This window comes from Osmia lignaria, chromosome 15 (assembly GCF_051020975.1).
Source record: "Osmia lignaria lignaria isolate PbOS001 chromosome 15, iyOsmLign1, whole genome shotgun sequence".
Classification (NCBI taxonomy): Eukaryota; Metazoa; Arthropoda; class Insecta; order Hymenoptera; family Megachilidae; genus Osmia; species Osmia lignaria.
This window is the reverse complement of record NC_135046.1, coordinates 10,573,534-10,585,461: the sequence shown is the minus strand read 5'-3', so window position 1 is coordinate 10,585,461 and position 11,928 is coordinate 10,573,534. Positions and strand designations below refer to the sequence as shown.

At 33.0% G+C, this 11,928-nt stretch overlaps 4 protein-coding genes across 7 annotated transcripts in view; 1 reads left to right on the top strand and 3 right to left on the bottom strand.

Moving 5' to 3' along the window:
* Positions 1-4: 4 nt before the first annotated feature.
* Positions 5-1,139, bottom strand: LOC117600392 (low molecular weight phosphotyrosine protein phosphatase). The gene is made up of 4 exons (XM_034315782.2): positions 735-1,139; positions 464-654; positions 239-400; positions 5-163 (listed from the first exon to the last, which is right to left on the bottom strand). Exons 1-4 carry the CDS (start codon positions 769-771, stop codon positions 68-70), a joined length of 486 nt encoding a protein of 161 aa, XP_034171673.1. The 5' UTR covers positions 772-1,139; the 3' UTR covers positions 5-67.
* Positions 1,140-1,304: 165 nt separating this feature from the next.
* On the top strand, positions 1,305-3,017 carry LOC117600393 (low molecular weight phosphotyrosine protein phosphatase). Its single transcript, XM_034315783.2, has 5 exons — positions 1,305-1,627; positions 1,701-1,891; positions 1,961-2,122; positions 2,235-2,313; positions 2,383-3,017. Exons 1-5 carry the CDS (start codon positions 1,591-1,593, stop codon positions 2,394-2,396), a joined length of 483 nt encoding a protein of 160 aa, XP_034171674.1. The 5' UTR covers positions 1,305-1,590; the 3' UTR covers positions 2,397-3,017.
* Positions 3,018-3,139: 122 nt separating this feature from the next.
* Positions 3,140-7,105, bottom strand: LOC117600385 (protein DENND6A). Its single transcript, XM_034315774.2, has 9 exons — positions 6,251-7,105; positions 5,911-6,180; positions 5,557-5,829; positions 5,305-5,490; positions 4,992-5,239; positions 4,737-4,927; positions 4,414-4,682; positions 4,128-4,340; positions 3,140-4,066 (listed from the first exon to the last, which is right to left on the bottom strand). Exons 2-9 carry the CDS (start codon positions 6,058-6,060, stop codon positions 3,866-3,868), a joined length of 1,731 nt encoding a protein of 576 aa, XP_034171665.1. The 5' UTR covers positions 6,061-6,180; positions 6,251-7,105; the 3' UTR covers positions 3,140-3,865.
* A 1,697-nt stretch (positions 7,106-8,802) lies between these two features.
* LOC117612041 (Inositol 1,4,5,-trisphosphate receptor) overlaps positions 8,803-11,928 on the bottom strand; it is a 29,953-nt gene continuing 26,827 nt past the window's right edge. For all 4 annotated transcript variants that reach the window (XM_034340689.2, XM_076692389.1, XM_034340694.2 and 1 more), the window contains 7 exons: positions 11,680-11,860; positions 11,500-11,592; positions 11,253-11,410; positions 11,021-11,186; positions 10,786-10,946; positions 10,555-10,716; positions 8,803-10,178 (listed from right to left, as the gene is read on the bottom strand). In XM_034340689.2, the coding sequence (XP_034196580.1) occupies positions 10,098-10,178; positions 10,555-10,716; positions 10,786-10,946; positions 11,021-11,186; positions 11,253-11,410; positions 11,500-11,592; positions 11,680-11,860 (1,002 nt within the window). In that variant the 3' untranslated portion in view covers positions 8,803-10,097. The remainder of the gene's footprint in view (positions 10,179-10,554; positions 10,717-10,785; positions 10,947-11,020; positions 11,187-11,252; positions 11,411-11,499; positions 11,593-11,679; positions 11,861-11,928) is intronic.

Sequence of the window (11,928 nt, the reverse complement as noted above, 5' to 3'; positions counted from 1 at the left end):
TACATACTTTACATTTATTTATTATTTATAATAATTTATAAATAACATTCAATTTATAATATGCTAATTAATCACGGGTAATGCTTGTACGTTGTTTTAGAAATGATTTTATGCTTCTTGTAGCTTGTTCAAATGCTTTTTCAAAGCCGGCACTATCATCATCCTATAATTAAAAGATTAATTAAAACCTATTATTATACAACATATACAAAAATATTTAACATCAAATAATATTTACAAATAACGGGTCTCGTATATTTAATTCTCCATTCGGATCGTACTTTCCCAGGAGTTCAATTTTAGCTTGACTGTCTTCTGGTTGCATCTGACATAGATCATAAGCAATTCCACTATCCATTGCCAGTATCCAATCAAATTTATAAAAGTCTTCTTTTGTAATCTGAAAATATACAAGCTAACATATTAGTATCTATTTTTAATTTGAAAAGCAAAATTAATTTACCTGTTTTGCTTTGTGAGAATATTGTGTAATACCTCTATTTTTAAGTACAGACACAGCTCTAGGTTCTGGATCATTACCTACATGATATTGTAAAAGAGCAGCACTATCCACTTCCCAAAAATCGAGAAGATTTAGTTTTTTTATAAAATCATCAAATAATGCTTCTGCTATAGGAGAACGACAGCTATTTCCTATTCAAAGTTAAAGAGCTTGAAAAGTATTATGTTCGTTTTTATTTGATTCAAAGACTCATTAGTATTTCTTAACATACCTAAACATACCATTAATACTCTTTTTTTTTGAGACATGCTGCGGTTTATTACTTTCAAAATAATCAACAATTATGTTTATTTACAGCATCGTTTTAAGGTTATGTAAAAAACCTTGTGCAACAAAATATATGCATATCTTTTATGCTCACATTTATTTTTACAAAATAAATATCACATTATTTTAGCTCAATATTACAGAGGAGTGTAAGTACAATGCATTTTTGCATCATACCATTTGAAGAACTATATTGAACTCCCTGTTGTTTTCGCATTATATCCTATGCAAGTCTATTGATTTTTATTGTATTGATCATCCTTAACTTCTCATCATCGGCCACATACGGCAGAGAGATCCGCAGGAAAAATTTTGCTGACGACTTTATTTCATATGAACCGCCATAAAAATGTAGCGACCAGCGGCGCGCTCCGATGCGCCCTCTGAATGTCACTAGGTTAAGTTAGGTTAGTTTTAGTTTCTAGTCTATAGTTAGTTTGGTAAGACTGCTGTACAATTAGCAAGATGCAAAAAAAGCAAGCGTCTCACGCATTCAAAAAGCACAACGTTTAGAGTGCAGACACGGCGTAGGTGTAGTGCAATAAAGATACATAATTTTTATCGTGAATTCGTGTCGCTCTGCTTTACCATTTCTTTCCCGTGGGACCTAGTACCTTTTTTTTTTAAATTTTTTTATTAAAGACAAAAACTCCCTAGGCTACTCGAGACCCATTGGAGTGATTACAAATAAACCTTACATGTTTAGTACTACAATATAAAGATAATAGTTTAAAATCCTTACATATAATAGGTTATACAAATTATAAGGACTTTTCTTGGTGTTTTAAGAAGTACTGAATATGGCACAAAAGAAAAAAGTGCTTATGATTTGTCTAGGTATATTACAAAATACATATATAAACATAAAGTTTAAACAGTAAAATACACCAAGGTGATTTCTGGTTTACAGGAAATATTTGTCGTTCGCCCATAGCTGAAGCTGTATTTATTGATCAAATAAATAAATTAGACTTAAACGATTCATGGCAAGTAGAAAGTGCAGCTCTAATAGGATACCATACAGGTAAAAATCCAGATCATAGAGCTATGTCTACATTAAGAGAAAAGGGTATCACTAATTATTCTCATAAAGCAAGACCAGTAAGTAGGTTTTTTATAATCTGAAGAAGTATTTTGATAACTCTTAATGTATCTTTCTGTTTAATACAGATCAGTGAAAGTGATTTTATCAGATTTGATTGGATATTTGGAATGGATAAGAGTAATATTCAGGAACTTAATGATATGAAACCCAGTAATTGTACTGCTAAAATTGAACTTCTTGGAAATTATGATCCAGAAGGAGAAGTCATAATAAGAGATCCTTACTATGTACAGAATTATTAAATAATAAATATTGTAGTTTAATCTGTTTACCACAGTAGTTAAGACTGAATTATTTGTTTCAACCATAAAGCTAAATTTATAAAAATATTATTTACAGGATAGCAACAGTGCTGGATTCCATAAGGCATATGAACAATGTGTAAGAAGTATAAAAGCGTTTTTAGAACAGCATAAAGGTATTATCACAATATGACTAAATTATAATGTAAAATACAAATACATGTATATAGGTTTTTTGTTTTCAGATAAAGGATTGTGACCAAAATGAGCTTTAGAAATAATTTAAACTTACAATTATTTAAATATTGTGTATTAACAAAATAAATATTCATTATCCTTTTAATAATACGGAAACATGTCTGTGAGTGACGCTGAGACATTGTACGCATGCTCGAATACAAGGCAGAAAAATGTTATGTGTATTCTTACAATGATATTAGCGCCAGTGTTGGTCGCCGTGGGGTTTTAGTCGGTAGGAATCTGACATGCAAGATTTCCCCACGTTAAAAAAAAAAATTCTTTACATCCCTGCTTCCCGTACATCCCTGCACTCCTCACATTTGTACATCCCTTACAACTCTAAGAACGAGCATCCCTAACAATGTGGTTCTGGCAGAACTGGGTTTTCCATACTTACTTGACAGAGCCACATTCTTGGGGAAAAACTATTTAGCAAAAATTGTTTCCAATACTTCACACTGCACCAATATCTACACTAGTGAATTGGATAAAGAGATGAATCTTAACATAAGCATCAACTTCCTTGCTTCGGTATTCACAGCGGAATGCGTGGCACTATCTAGGGCCCTGGATATTGCAACCGACAACCCCAACCATTCTTTCGTGATATGTTCTGATTCACTAAGCGTAATACAGAGCCTTAAAAGCACCAAAAGCAATATTAAAACAAATAAGTATATCATAGACATTAGACACAAGATCCAATAGCAGTAGGTATGTACATACATGATTTTTATTTTATGATAATAAGCAACACAATGATATTATTAAAATAAATCTTTATTACATTCATGATTCATATCAGTATTTACAGATCTCAAGTTAAACATATATGTACATTTAACAGGTAATACTCTCTTTTTCTATTACATTCACATGTAATTAGAGTTCATAATTACCTTTGGAATAAACGTTATTCTACTTAATATTAACAGAAAAAACAATCCAAAATGATTAATAAATTACTTAAATAAATGATGTTAGGAAGAAATTTGATTACATAACATGGCTATGAATTGTAAAATATCAAAAAATAATATTTAGTTAGAAAAGAATATTGAGACAAATACATATAAAATATTGTTAATGTAGGAATATTAACGTGAGCTCGTAAGTCTTTAGTCACACCTAGGAAATATTTCACACATCATTATTGACTCTTGTATCACGTTTTATGTTACGTTTCATATAAAAAGGAAAAGTAGTCCTGGCTCACATCTATCTTGGAGTATTCCAACGTAAATTAAACAAATTTCAAATGAAACTGAATTATTCTTTCCAAAGTACATCCAGTCGTTCTTCGTACATTTTCATATCTTACACGTAGTTTAAATACTTCTCTCAGTACTATTTTCCCTTCGCATCATTTTACACTTATTAACGAAGAGAGCGATGTTTAGAGATATCTTCAATTGAATTCGCTTTATTATGTACCGATGATAGTAGAATTACTTAGCAAGCTTCAAAACTAATAAAGTAATCATAATGTCAAGATTCGCGATTCAAAATATCTTTCAAATCGTCCGGCAACGTATGAGTAATATCGTCTATTCTTTCTTGCAGTTTTTCTCGTACAGAATTGCCTATAGGTACTTCATCGATATAAGTCTTTTCTAATTTTTGTCGAATTCGAAGAATCATATCTACTAATTCTACCTCTTCCTTTCCTTGCACCCAAGTTTTTAAATCCTGTAATTAATCACAATCAAATTAGATGAAAAAATATAAGTTATAGGTTAGAGAAACTAACCGCTTGCGACAATGCTTCGAGTTGTATAACTTGTAGCTTCTGTGATAGCTCAGTATATCTACTATGAAACCATCCGGAAAAATTAGGGGATCGAAAAAATCGTCTGTACAATCCAACCCAATCTCCTTTTATGCCGGTAGTCAGTTGCGGTCCGGCGCTACTTAGAGTAGCTAAAAAATCGTCTGGATTAAATAATTCAGGTATGGGCGTAGCCTAAAATAAGTATGATTCATACAATATCATTTAAACTCCCCGTTACATGAAATACAAAAAAGCAAATAATTACTTTGAATGGTGATATGTCTTTTTGTAGTGGCATAAGACTGGCAATATATCTTTCAAGAGGTATCATAAAACTTTCAGTAAGTTCTATTAAATGACGTTTTAAAAGAGCTGTCTGCACTTCCCCTGGTCTTTTCGTCTGTATACCTCTAAATAACTTTTTCAATATAGCTTTATCTTTCTGAAGGAAAGGTTTATATTGCGTATAAACTCCTGGCTTTGAATCTAGCACCTTGAGATTCTCGGATTTCTTTATTTTGTACCTTTGATTTTCTAAAACATAAGGAATTTCAACGCTCTACTTGTACATTGTTTCATAGAACTTACCATTATTAGTTCCATTGCTTATTCTTATAATGTGAGGCCAATGCTGGAGAGTTTTAGCGAAAAACGGATTGGTTACACCTAATATTACAGCGGGAGGCGATGGAGCGTCTGTAGTGTATTCTTTAAATTCAGAATCATGAATTGTAAAATAAGGCCGATGATCGGCGCAATATTTTAACGGCGCTATTAGTCTGAAAAAGAATTTTCTTTAATAATATACACTTTCCAAATATTTATATAACATAGAATACTTACGCGATGAGTGCTTGGACCATTTCAGAGCAGCCAGTAGGTGAACCAGCCATAACAACTATCGGTTCGCTAAGTAATACTAACTCCCATAATAAATGTACATAATTTACAACACTAGCTAAACTTCTAAACATATCTCCTTCGTAAACGGATGTTAAAATTAGTCTTCGCGTTGCATGAAAATTTGGCGCATGATCCATGGCAGCAATCGTGGGTGCGGTTGCTTTATAGTTTTGATTTGGGATGTATGTCTATAATGTAAGTTAATAAAAATTAACGTAAAAGAGAACCAATCATTGGTAAGATGTGTTTTTACCTGAAATAAAACTCCTATAAGTGGTAAATGCACTACTTGGCCAGGTATTGGAGGAGGCCATTGATTAATTTCCCTTACTATAACTTCCATAACTGTGTTACCCAATTCAAAAAACTCAGGGGCAATTAAAGCACACAACTCGCCAAAGAGATTCACAAATGGCAGTTTTGTTATAATAACAATACTCTAAAATATAAATAATGTTACTACTTATACATTATAACATTTATTATTTTGTTATGTAAAATAAACCTTTTGGAAATATCCTCTTGGAAGGGATTTGTCTTTTACTTGACGAAAATAGACGTAACCCCAATAATAATCTTTATCACACTGCAAGAATGGAGGTGATCTTCTACCATATTCTTTTAAAGCTGCAGTCTCTTGCACCATAGTTCCATTCTGCCTTATTCTTACATGATATTGAGTATCCCCCATACAGCCAGAGTTCGAATCAGGAAAAGCAAGATAACAGACATTAGATCTCTCTTGTTCGGATAACTTGATATGAGGTGGATATATAGCCTGATAAATAAGAAAATATATTATTATTATAGATAATAACATTTAAATGAAAAAGAAATGTTAAATATAACAAAAATGTACCTCTATAGCTTGACCTAATTCAAGATCAAAAGTAACAATGCATATACAATGTACCCAATTATGAAAACATTCCCATTTTTCGTATATCATCTCTTCTTTGCTATTTACAATATCCATTATTTTAACTTTTGAACAGGAAGCAACTGACATTTTATTAAAATCTTCTATCTCAACCAAGTACACATATTATAGGAGTGGACTGTTTCAACAGCTTTTATTTAATTCATAAATTAATATATTAAAATAACTCCTAAAAAGGAATCTAGGATTCTGAAAGATAATTAATTTATCATTAAATTGTATTTATTAGTTTATAATATGTATCAGTATGAAAACTTACAACTTTGTTTATGGTACACATCATTCTGTGCTTTCTTGATTAAAAATTATCTTCTATGAAGCTTTCTCATCACTCTGAATAATCTCATTATTTCCAATTTTAACATACACGTATATCACCCTGTGTAATAATACTTAATAGCATGTAATCCACATTTGCAGTCTATTTGTTAATAGAAGCAAAGTGTCAGGGAAATATGCGAATTAAAGAATTAAAGAACTCAAGTATCAAAAACATGAGTGACATAACATAGTATGTTTATTTCATTGTTATTTACTATATGCAAACAACTGTTAATATGCCCACGTGTTTTGTGTTCCTTGATAATAATAATCTGCCAAACATGTCAATTCGATTTTTGAAAATACGTTAGAAGAAGGTGAACGCTCCTGAACAATGTTAACACCAGTAGGTTTCTTAACCAACAACAGCTGCATAAGTTCGTGTTCAAACAGACATAAATGGTTTAGTTTCGCTTTGTAGGAGAAAGTCTTCATAATGCTTATGTCTCTAACAATAATTATAACCTACGAAATGAAACATATACACGTTTTAAGAACTTTATCTCATCACATTCATTCATTTATTAAGATAATATTAAATTAAAGTACACTGCTTTTATTGTTTATGAAATCTGCATGGTGTTGCCTTGCAATTTAATTACAACAGAACTCCTACTTCCTTACGCCTAAAACACAAGTGTCTACAGATCCAATAAGATTGGACATGCCTTTGTTTTCAAGGGATCTTGAATTGGCGCAGAGCGCCATCTGCTGTATAAAACACTTCGCACTGCAACATTCTAACGCATGTTGTTGGTAATCCCTTTTATTTATTATTTGATCCCTTTTTATGGCTCTTACGCGAGCCACACTTCCAAGTTACTTATTACTTTATCCGCCTTCATGGGACACGGTTCACCCTTCCCAGTTATTTATTATTTCCTTTTGTCTTTGAGGGCCGCACAAGGCTTGACCCTACCCCCTTTCAGTGCATCCCTTACATTTCCTTACCCCCTTACATGTCTGTATGCCTTACAACCCTGAATTCTTTGTATCACTGCATTCCTCACATCCTTGCATCCTTCACATCTCTGCATCCTTTACATTACTTCATCCCTTACATTCCTTGCATCCCTTACATTCCTACATCCCTTACATTCGTGCATCCCTTACATTCCTGCATCCTCTACATCCTTTATCACTTGTTCCCGGCACTAGAAAGCAAAAAATTTGTACAAATTTAGTTCATTTTTTCACCGTCAGAGGGCGCTGATTCAACGTCGAAATTTTAGTTCACATTTTTGCTGCCAGAGGGCCAAAATTCTTGCTTGATTTAGTTCCCTTTTTGCCACCAGAGGGCGCTGATTCGGCGCCGAGATTTTAGTTCGCATTTTTGCCGCAAGAGGGCAAAAATTCTTGCTTGATATAGTTCCTTTTCTCGCCACCAGATGGCGCTGATTCAACGCCGAGATTTTAGTTCGCATTTTTGCCGCCAGAGGGCCAAAATTCTTGCTCGATTTGGATCCTTTTCTCGCCACCAGATGGCGCTGATTCAATGTCGATAATTTAGTTCGCATTTTTGCCGCCAGAGGGCCAAAATTCTGGTTTCGTTTAGTTCCTTTTTTCGCCACCAGGTGGCGCCGATTCAACATCGATAATTTAGTTCGCATTTTTGCCGTCAGAGGGCCAAATTTTTTTCAAAAAGTTCCGTTTTACAACAATTTTGTGGTCTCACAAGACTTTACTTACCTTTACTTACCTTTACTCGAACCAGTGGCCATAAATATATTTTTCATAACATATTATTATATTTGTAATATATTTATTATAAGGTTTGCAGAGATGTAAGGGTTGCGGGACTATAAAGGATGCAGAAATATAAGTGATGTTGGAGTATAAGGGATGCAAATATGTAAAGAATACAGGGATGTAAGGAATACGGTGATGTAAGGGATATGAAGGTGTAAGGGAGGAATGATGTGCAGGATGCACTGCTATATGGGATTCAATATACAAGGGATGCAGGGCTATAGTGTTTTAGGGGTAGTCCCCGCTGGCTCATGGAAAGCCTGCATTACCATCACCCCACAATGTTTCAGAAGATCAATCGGTAAATTGTTGAGTAGTTTCCTCCACTTGTGTATAGATGGCGCTGCGGTAGAAAATCGGCGTATACCTCCTTCTTCGACGTCCGAAGACAAACTGGTGCGCTTTAGCGCGAAACGGCTAATTTATAGTTGAATTTCTGCTTCTGCGATTGACTAGATGTAATTTTTTTATCAATGCTAAACTGCTATAGAAAAGCCGGTTTGATAAAAAAGAACAATTTATTCACATACAAGTTTGAATACAATCTATTATTTATACATTTTACAATTGGAAAATGAAACATGTACATCTAGAGGTAATCCATTTCTTTCGAATGTACGATGAAAATCTTAAATAACAACTCATAATAAACATCTGATAAAGTTGGCACAGAAGGAAACAACAATTTTTATTGTTGTATTCTTAATAGTATGCGTATATACATTACATGTAGTTTCGCTGTTAAAAACAAAAATTTATATATGTATAAATGTTACAGAAAGAGAGACAAGGATGTTGAACATCATTTAAGATCAACATGTTGGTGGAAGATATATTTCAATGAATAAAAAGCATAATCCTCTACGATGCTCAAGAATGTTTTCTGGTGCATAGTGAATAACAGCTTAAATATATTTCCATTGAATATACTTCAAATACATATAAAGATTATCTCTTAATGTTCGCCTATTTGCATAGAACTAAATAACGATATTTATTGACATTGATTTACTATAAATATCTACGATTAATGATATAAGGATCTGAATCGCGTATCCACATTCTTTCTTCATTTTGCTCTATCCGCGGTTTATCTATCTACTGGCATCAGACATCAGGAAAATAGACAACTGTAAAATTCTATAACATTTAATTATGAATCGCTCTTCCACTTATTCTCTGTTGCTTTTTTCATTCATGAGGTAATTGGATAATACCCAACTGTTTAAGAATTTATAAACAAATAGATAATTTCTTTGTAATATACATATCCTAATATTGAAAGAAAGTAATAAAACAAATTCTCAATATCTAATCTGATTTTTTGTAAAACTTACACGCACGCGATTTACATATCTAAATTCAATTATTATCACCAATTAAAATATGAGTAAATAATGTGATTACTGTAAGATTATGCCTATTTTACAAACGTAAAAGACTATAGACACAACGAACGGAACGAACTTACTAATGTATCAAGTGAAATATCAGACATTTATTTTACAAATCCATTACATGGATAAAAGCTTCAACATTCTTAAAGACCTGTTTTAAACAGGCTGCAGAAATATTAAAACCTCAATAAGAACTTCAGATATGTTACATTCATAGTATATCATACTTTCATGCGCGCATTCGGTTGCTTATTCGCATAAAGATTAAAATTACCATGGTACTACTGAATTTTGCACAATCGTTAAAAGTTAAGTAACACGTACCAACTAAACTTATTTAGACAAGACTAAAAGTGACAAGACTAACACAATTTACAATGTGATTTCTCTATCTAATATAAAACAAGCAAAATTAATGTTATTCTTAGTAAAATCAATTCTTATTATCATATGAAAATTATTTACTCTGAAATTAGGAACAGACCTACACAAATGCATTGTGTTATTTTCATGATACTTCTTTCCCGGGTGTCTTTAAATGCTTCTTAAGAACACACAAACTTATCCATTAAATATTACATCGGAGTATCAAATTGAGATTCGTGGATGATTAAAAATAAATTCTTCAAATGTACTTATTTACGTCGGTACGGTCTGTAAAAATGCGGTCGCAGAATTCAAAAGGCCCAACCGTTGCTTCTGCTTTCGTTGCTCCGTCATCTAATGATTAAACATGTTAACGGATATTATTGAAATATGATTACGAGCATCGGAGTAACTAGGTGGAGGCAAGGGTGCTCTGGTGTGTTCATTTGAATTTGTACCGCCGTGGGGTTTTAGTCGGTAAGAATCCGACACTACCCCCGCCCCGACAGGGCGGGGGTGTCTTATGCAAGGTTTCCCCACGTTAAAAAAAAAAAAAAAAAAAAATGATAGAGGCCAGGGTGGACCTGCCTTTCTCCTAAAATGTGAACTGTCTCCTTCATTCTAAAGTTTTAAAATTTTAAAATTCCAAAATTCCTAAAGGTCCTGGCCCACCACCACAGAAATATGTCCTAGCTACACCAATACTTATGAACAATGTTGAATAATTTACCTGATCACGAAGCTCGGTAAGTTGTTGTGATAAACATTTCACCAAACATTGCGTGGATTCCAACTGAGACTGTAAGCTTCTTAATTCTACTTGTTCACCCTCACCCTCGTCAGCTGCTAATGACTTGGCCCTTAATCTTGGAAACCAATCAAGATTCCGGTCCTGTAAAAAGTACACAGAGCTTAAAAGTTAAAGCACGATTCAATTTTTTGAAGCTCCATGGACTATTACCTTCACCATTGCGTACACGTAAGACTCAGGCCCTGTAAATTCAGTGGGATCTTTCACTTTCACTAAAACGATGAAATACAGATAATGCCACATATTGTGTTCGTGTTTAACGTGCTCCTCGAACGACACCGTCTTATTATCAAAGGATGATCTATTTAGTCCTGTAAAAGAAAAATATTGTAAATACTAACAAGAATGAAAACGTATAGATATAATTAAAATCAAATATATGTACCGCAAATAAAGCAAGTGTTCTTCAAAATCAATTCTTTTTGCTGTTTCTCTGATCTAAGATCAGCAAATGTATCAATGATAACACCAAAGATGAGATTCAGAACAATAATTATTACAATGAAGAAGAATAGTAAGTCGTACACAACTCTAGCAACAAACAAGGGTTCCTGAAAAATGATTAACATTAATATTAATGATAGTCATGTCTCACCCTTTTTTATGTATATACTTACAGTACTGGAAGGTGCTCGTAAAATATCTCCAATGCCACCGCCATTTCTTAAACCTTGGTTTAAGGTTGTGACGATACACATCACCAGTGAATCGCATGCTCGTTCCTTTAGTTCTCCACCAATATTAATTACTTCTGCTCGACTATCCTTTTCGTTAACTGTACAATTATAAAGGTATCAGCCTATGTATTGTATTCAATCAAAAAAGCCTAAGTTGCACGAGACAATGAAGAAATATTTAAAATACCTTCGCGAATATACCGAGATACAGTTTCTGTTGCCTCGCATTTTTCACTACCCGCAGCATCACACGTTTCTGTGCTTCCTTTGGTATATGATGCTACAATTAATATAAATAATAGATATAAATAATAAAGCTACCAACACTAGAAATACCATACAACATAATGTTGAAACAGCTACTTACACACAATATCTTCATCAACAGTCACTAAGAAGTCATCTTTAAAGAACATGAATCCAATGATAGAAAACATGTAAACTAAAATTAATGCCAATACAGCAGTGAGTATAATGGATCTTCCATTTCTTGTAACAGATCTGATTACATTGAGCAACGTTTCTTCCCGATATACTACGTCAAACAGCTGCAAAGATAAAAGTTTAATAATACATTGTTTTATTTAACATAAATAAGCTAATATTTCAATACTTA

What these genes read in the sequence shown, in the direction of transcription:
- LOC117600393 (XM_034315783.2), top strand. Translation starts at nt 1,591, where the DNA reads ATGGCACAAAAGAAAAAAGTGCTTATGATTTGTCTAG. An exon ending in AGTGCTTATGATTTGTCTAG is followed by an intron (nt 1,628 to 1,700) that starts GTATATTACAAA and finishes TCTGGTTTACAG; the next exon opens with GAAATATTTGTCGTTCGCCC. An exon ending in ATTCTCATAAAGCAAGACCA is followed by an intron (nt 1,892 to 1,960) that starts GTAAGTAGGTTT and finishes TGTTTAATACAG; the next exon opens with ATCAGTGAAAGTGATTTTAT.
- LOC117600385 (XM_034315774.2), bottom strand. Translation starts at nt 6,060, where the DNA reads ATGTCAGTTGCTTCCTGTTCAAAAGTTAAAATAATGGATATTGTAAAT. An exon ending in CAAGAGGATATTTCCAAAAG is followed by an intron (nt 5,491 to 5,556) that starts GTTTATTTTACA and finishes TTTATATTTTAG; the next exon opens with AGTATTGTTATTATAACAAA. An exon ending in TCGAAGCATTGTCGCAAGCG is followed by an intron (nt 4,067 to 4,127) that starts GTTAGTTTCTCT and finishes GATTAATTACAG; the next exon opens with GATTTAAAAACTTGGGTGCA.
- LOC117600392 (XM_034315782.2), bottom strand. Translation starts at nt 771, where the DNA reads ATGTCTCAAAAAAAAAGAGTATTAATGGTATGTTTAG. An exon ending in AGTATTAATGGTATGTTTAG is followed by an intron (nt 655 to 734) that starts GTATGTTAAGAA and finishes AACTTTGAATAG; the next exon opens with GAAATAGCTGTCGTTCTCCT. An exon ending in ATATACGAGACCCGTTATTT is followed by an intron (nt 164 to 238) that starts GTAAATATTATT and finishes TTTTAATTATAG; the next exon opens with GATGATGATAGTGCCGGCTT.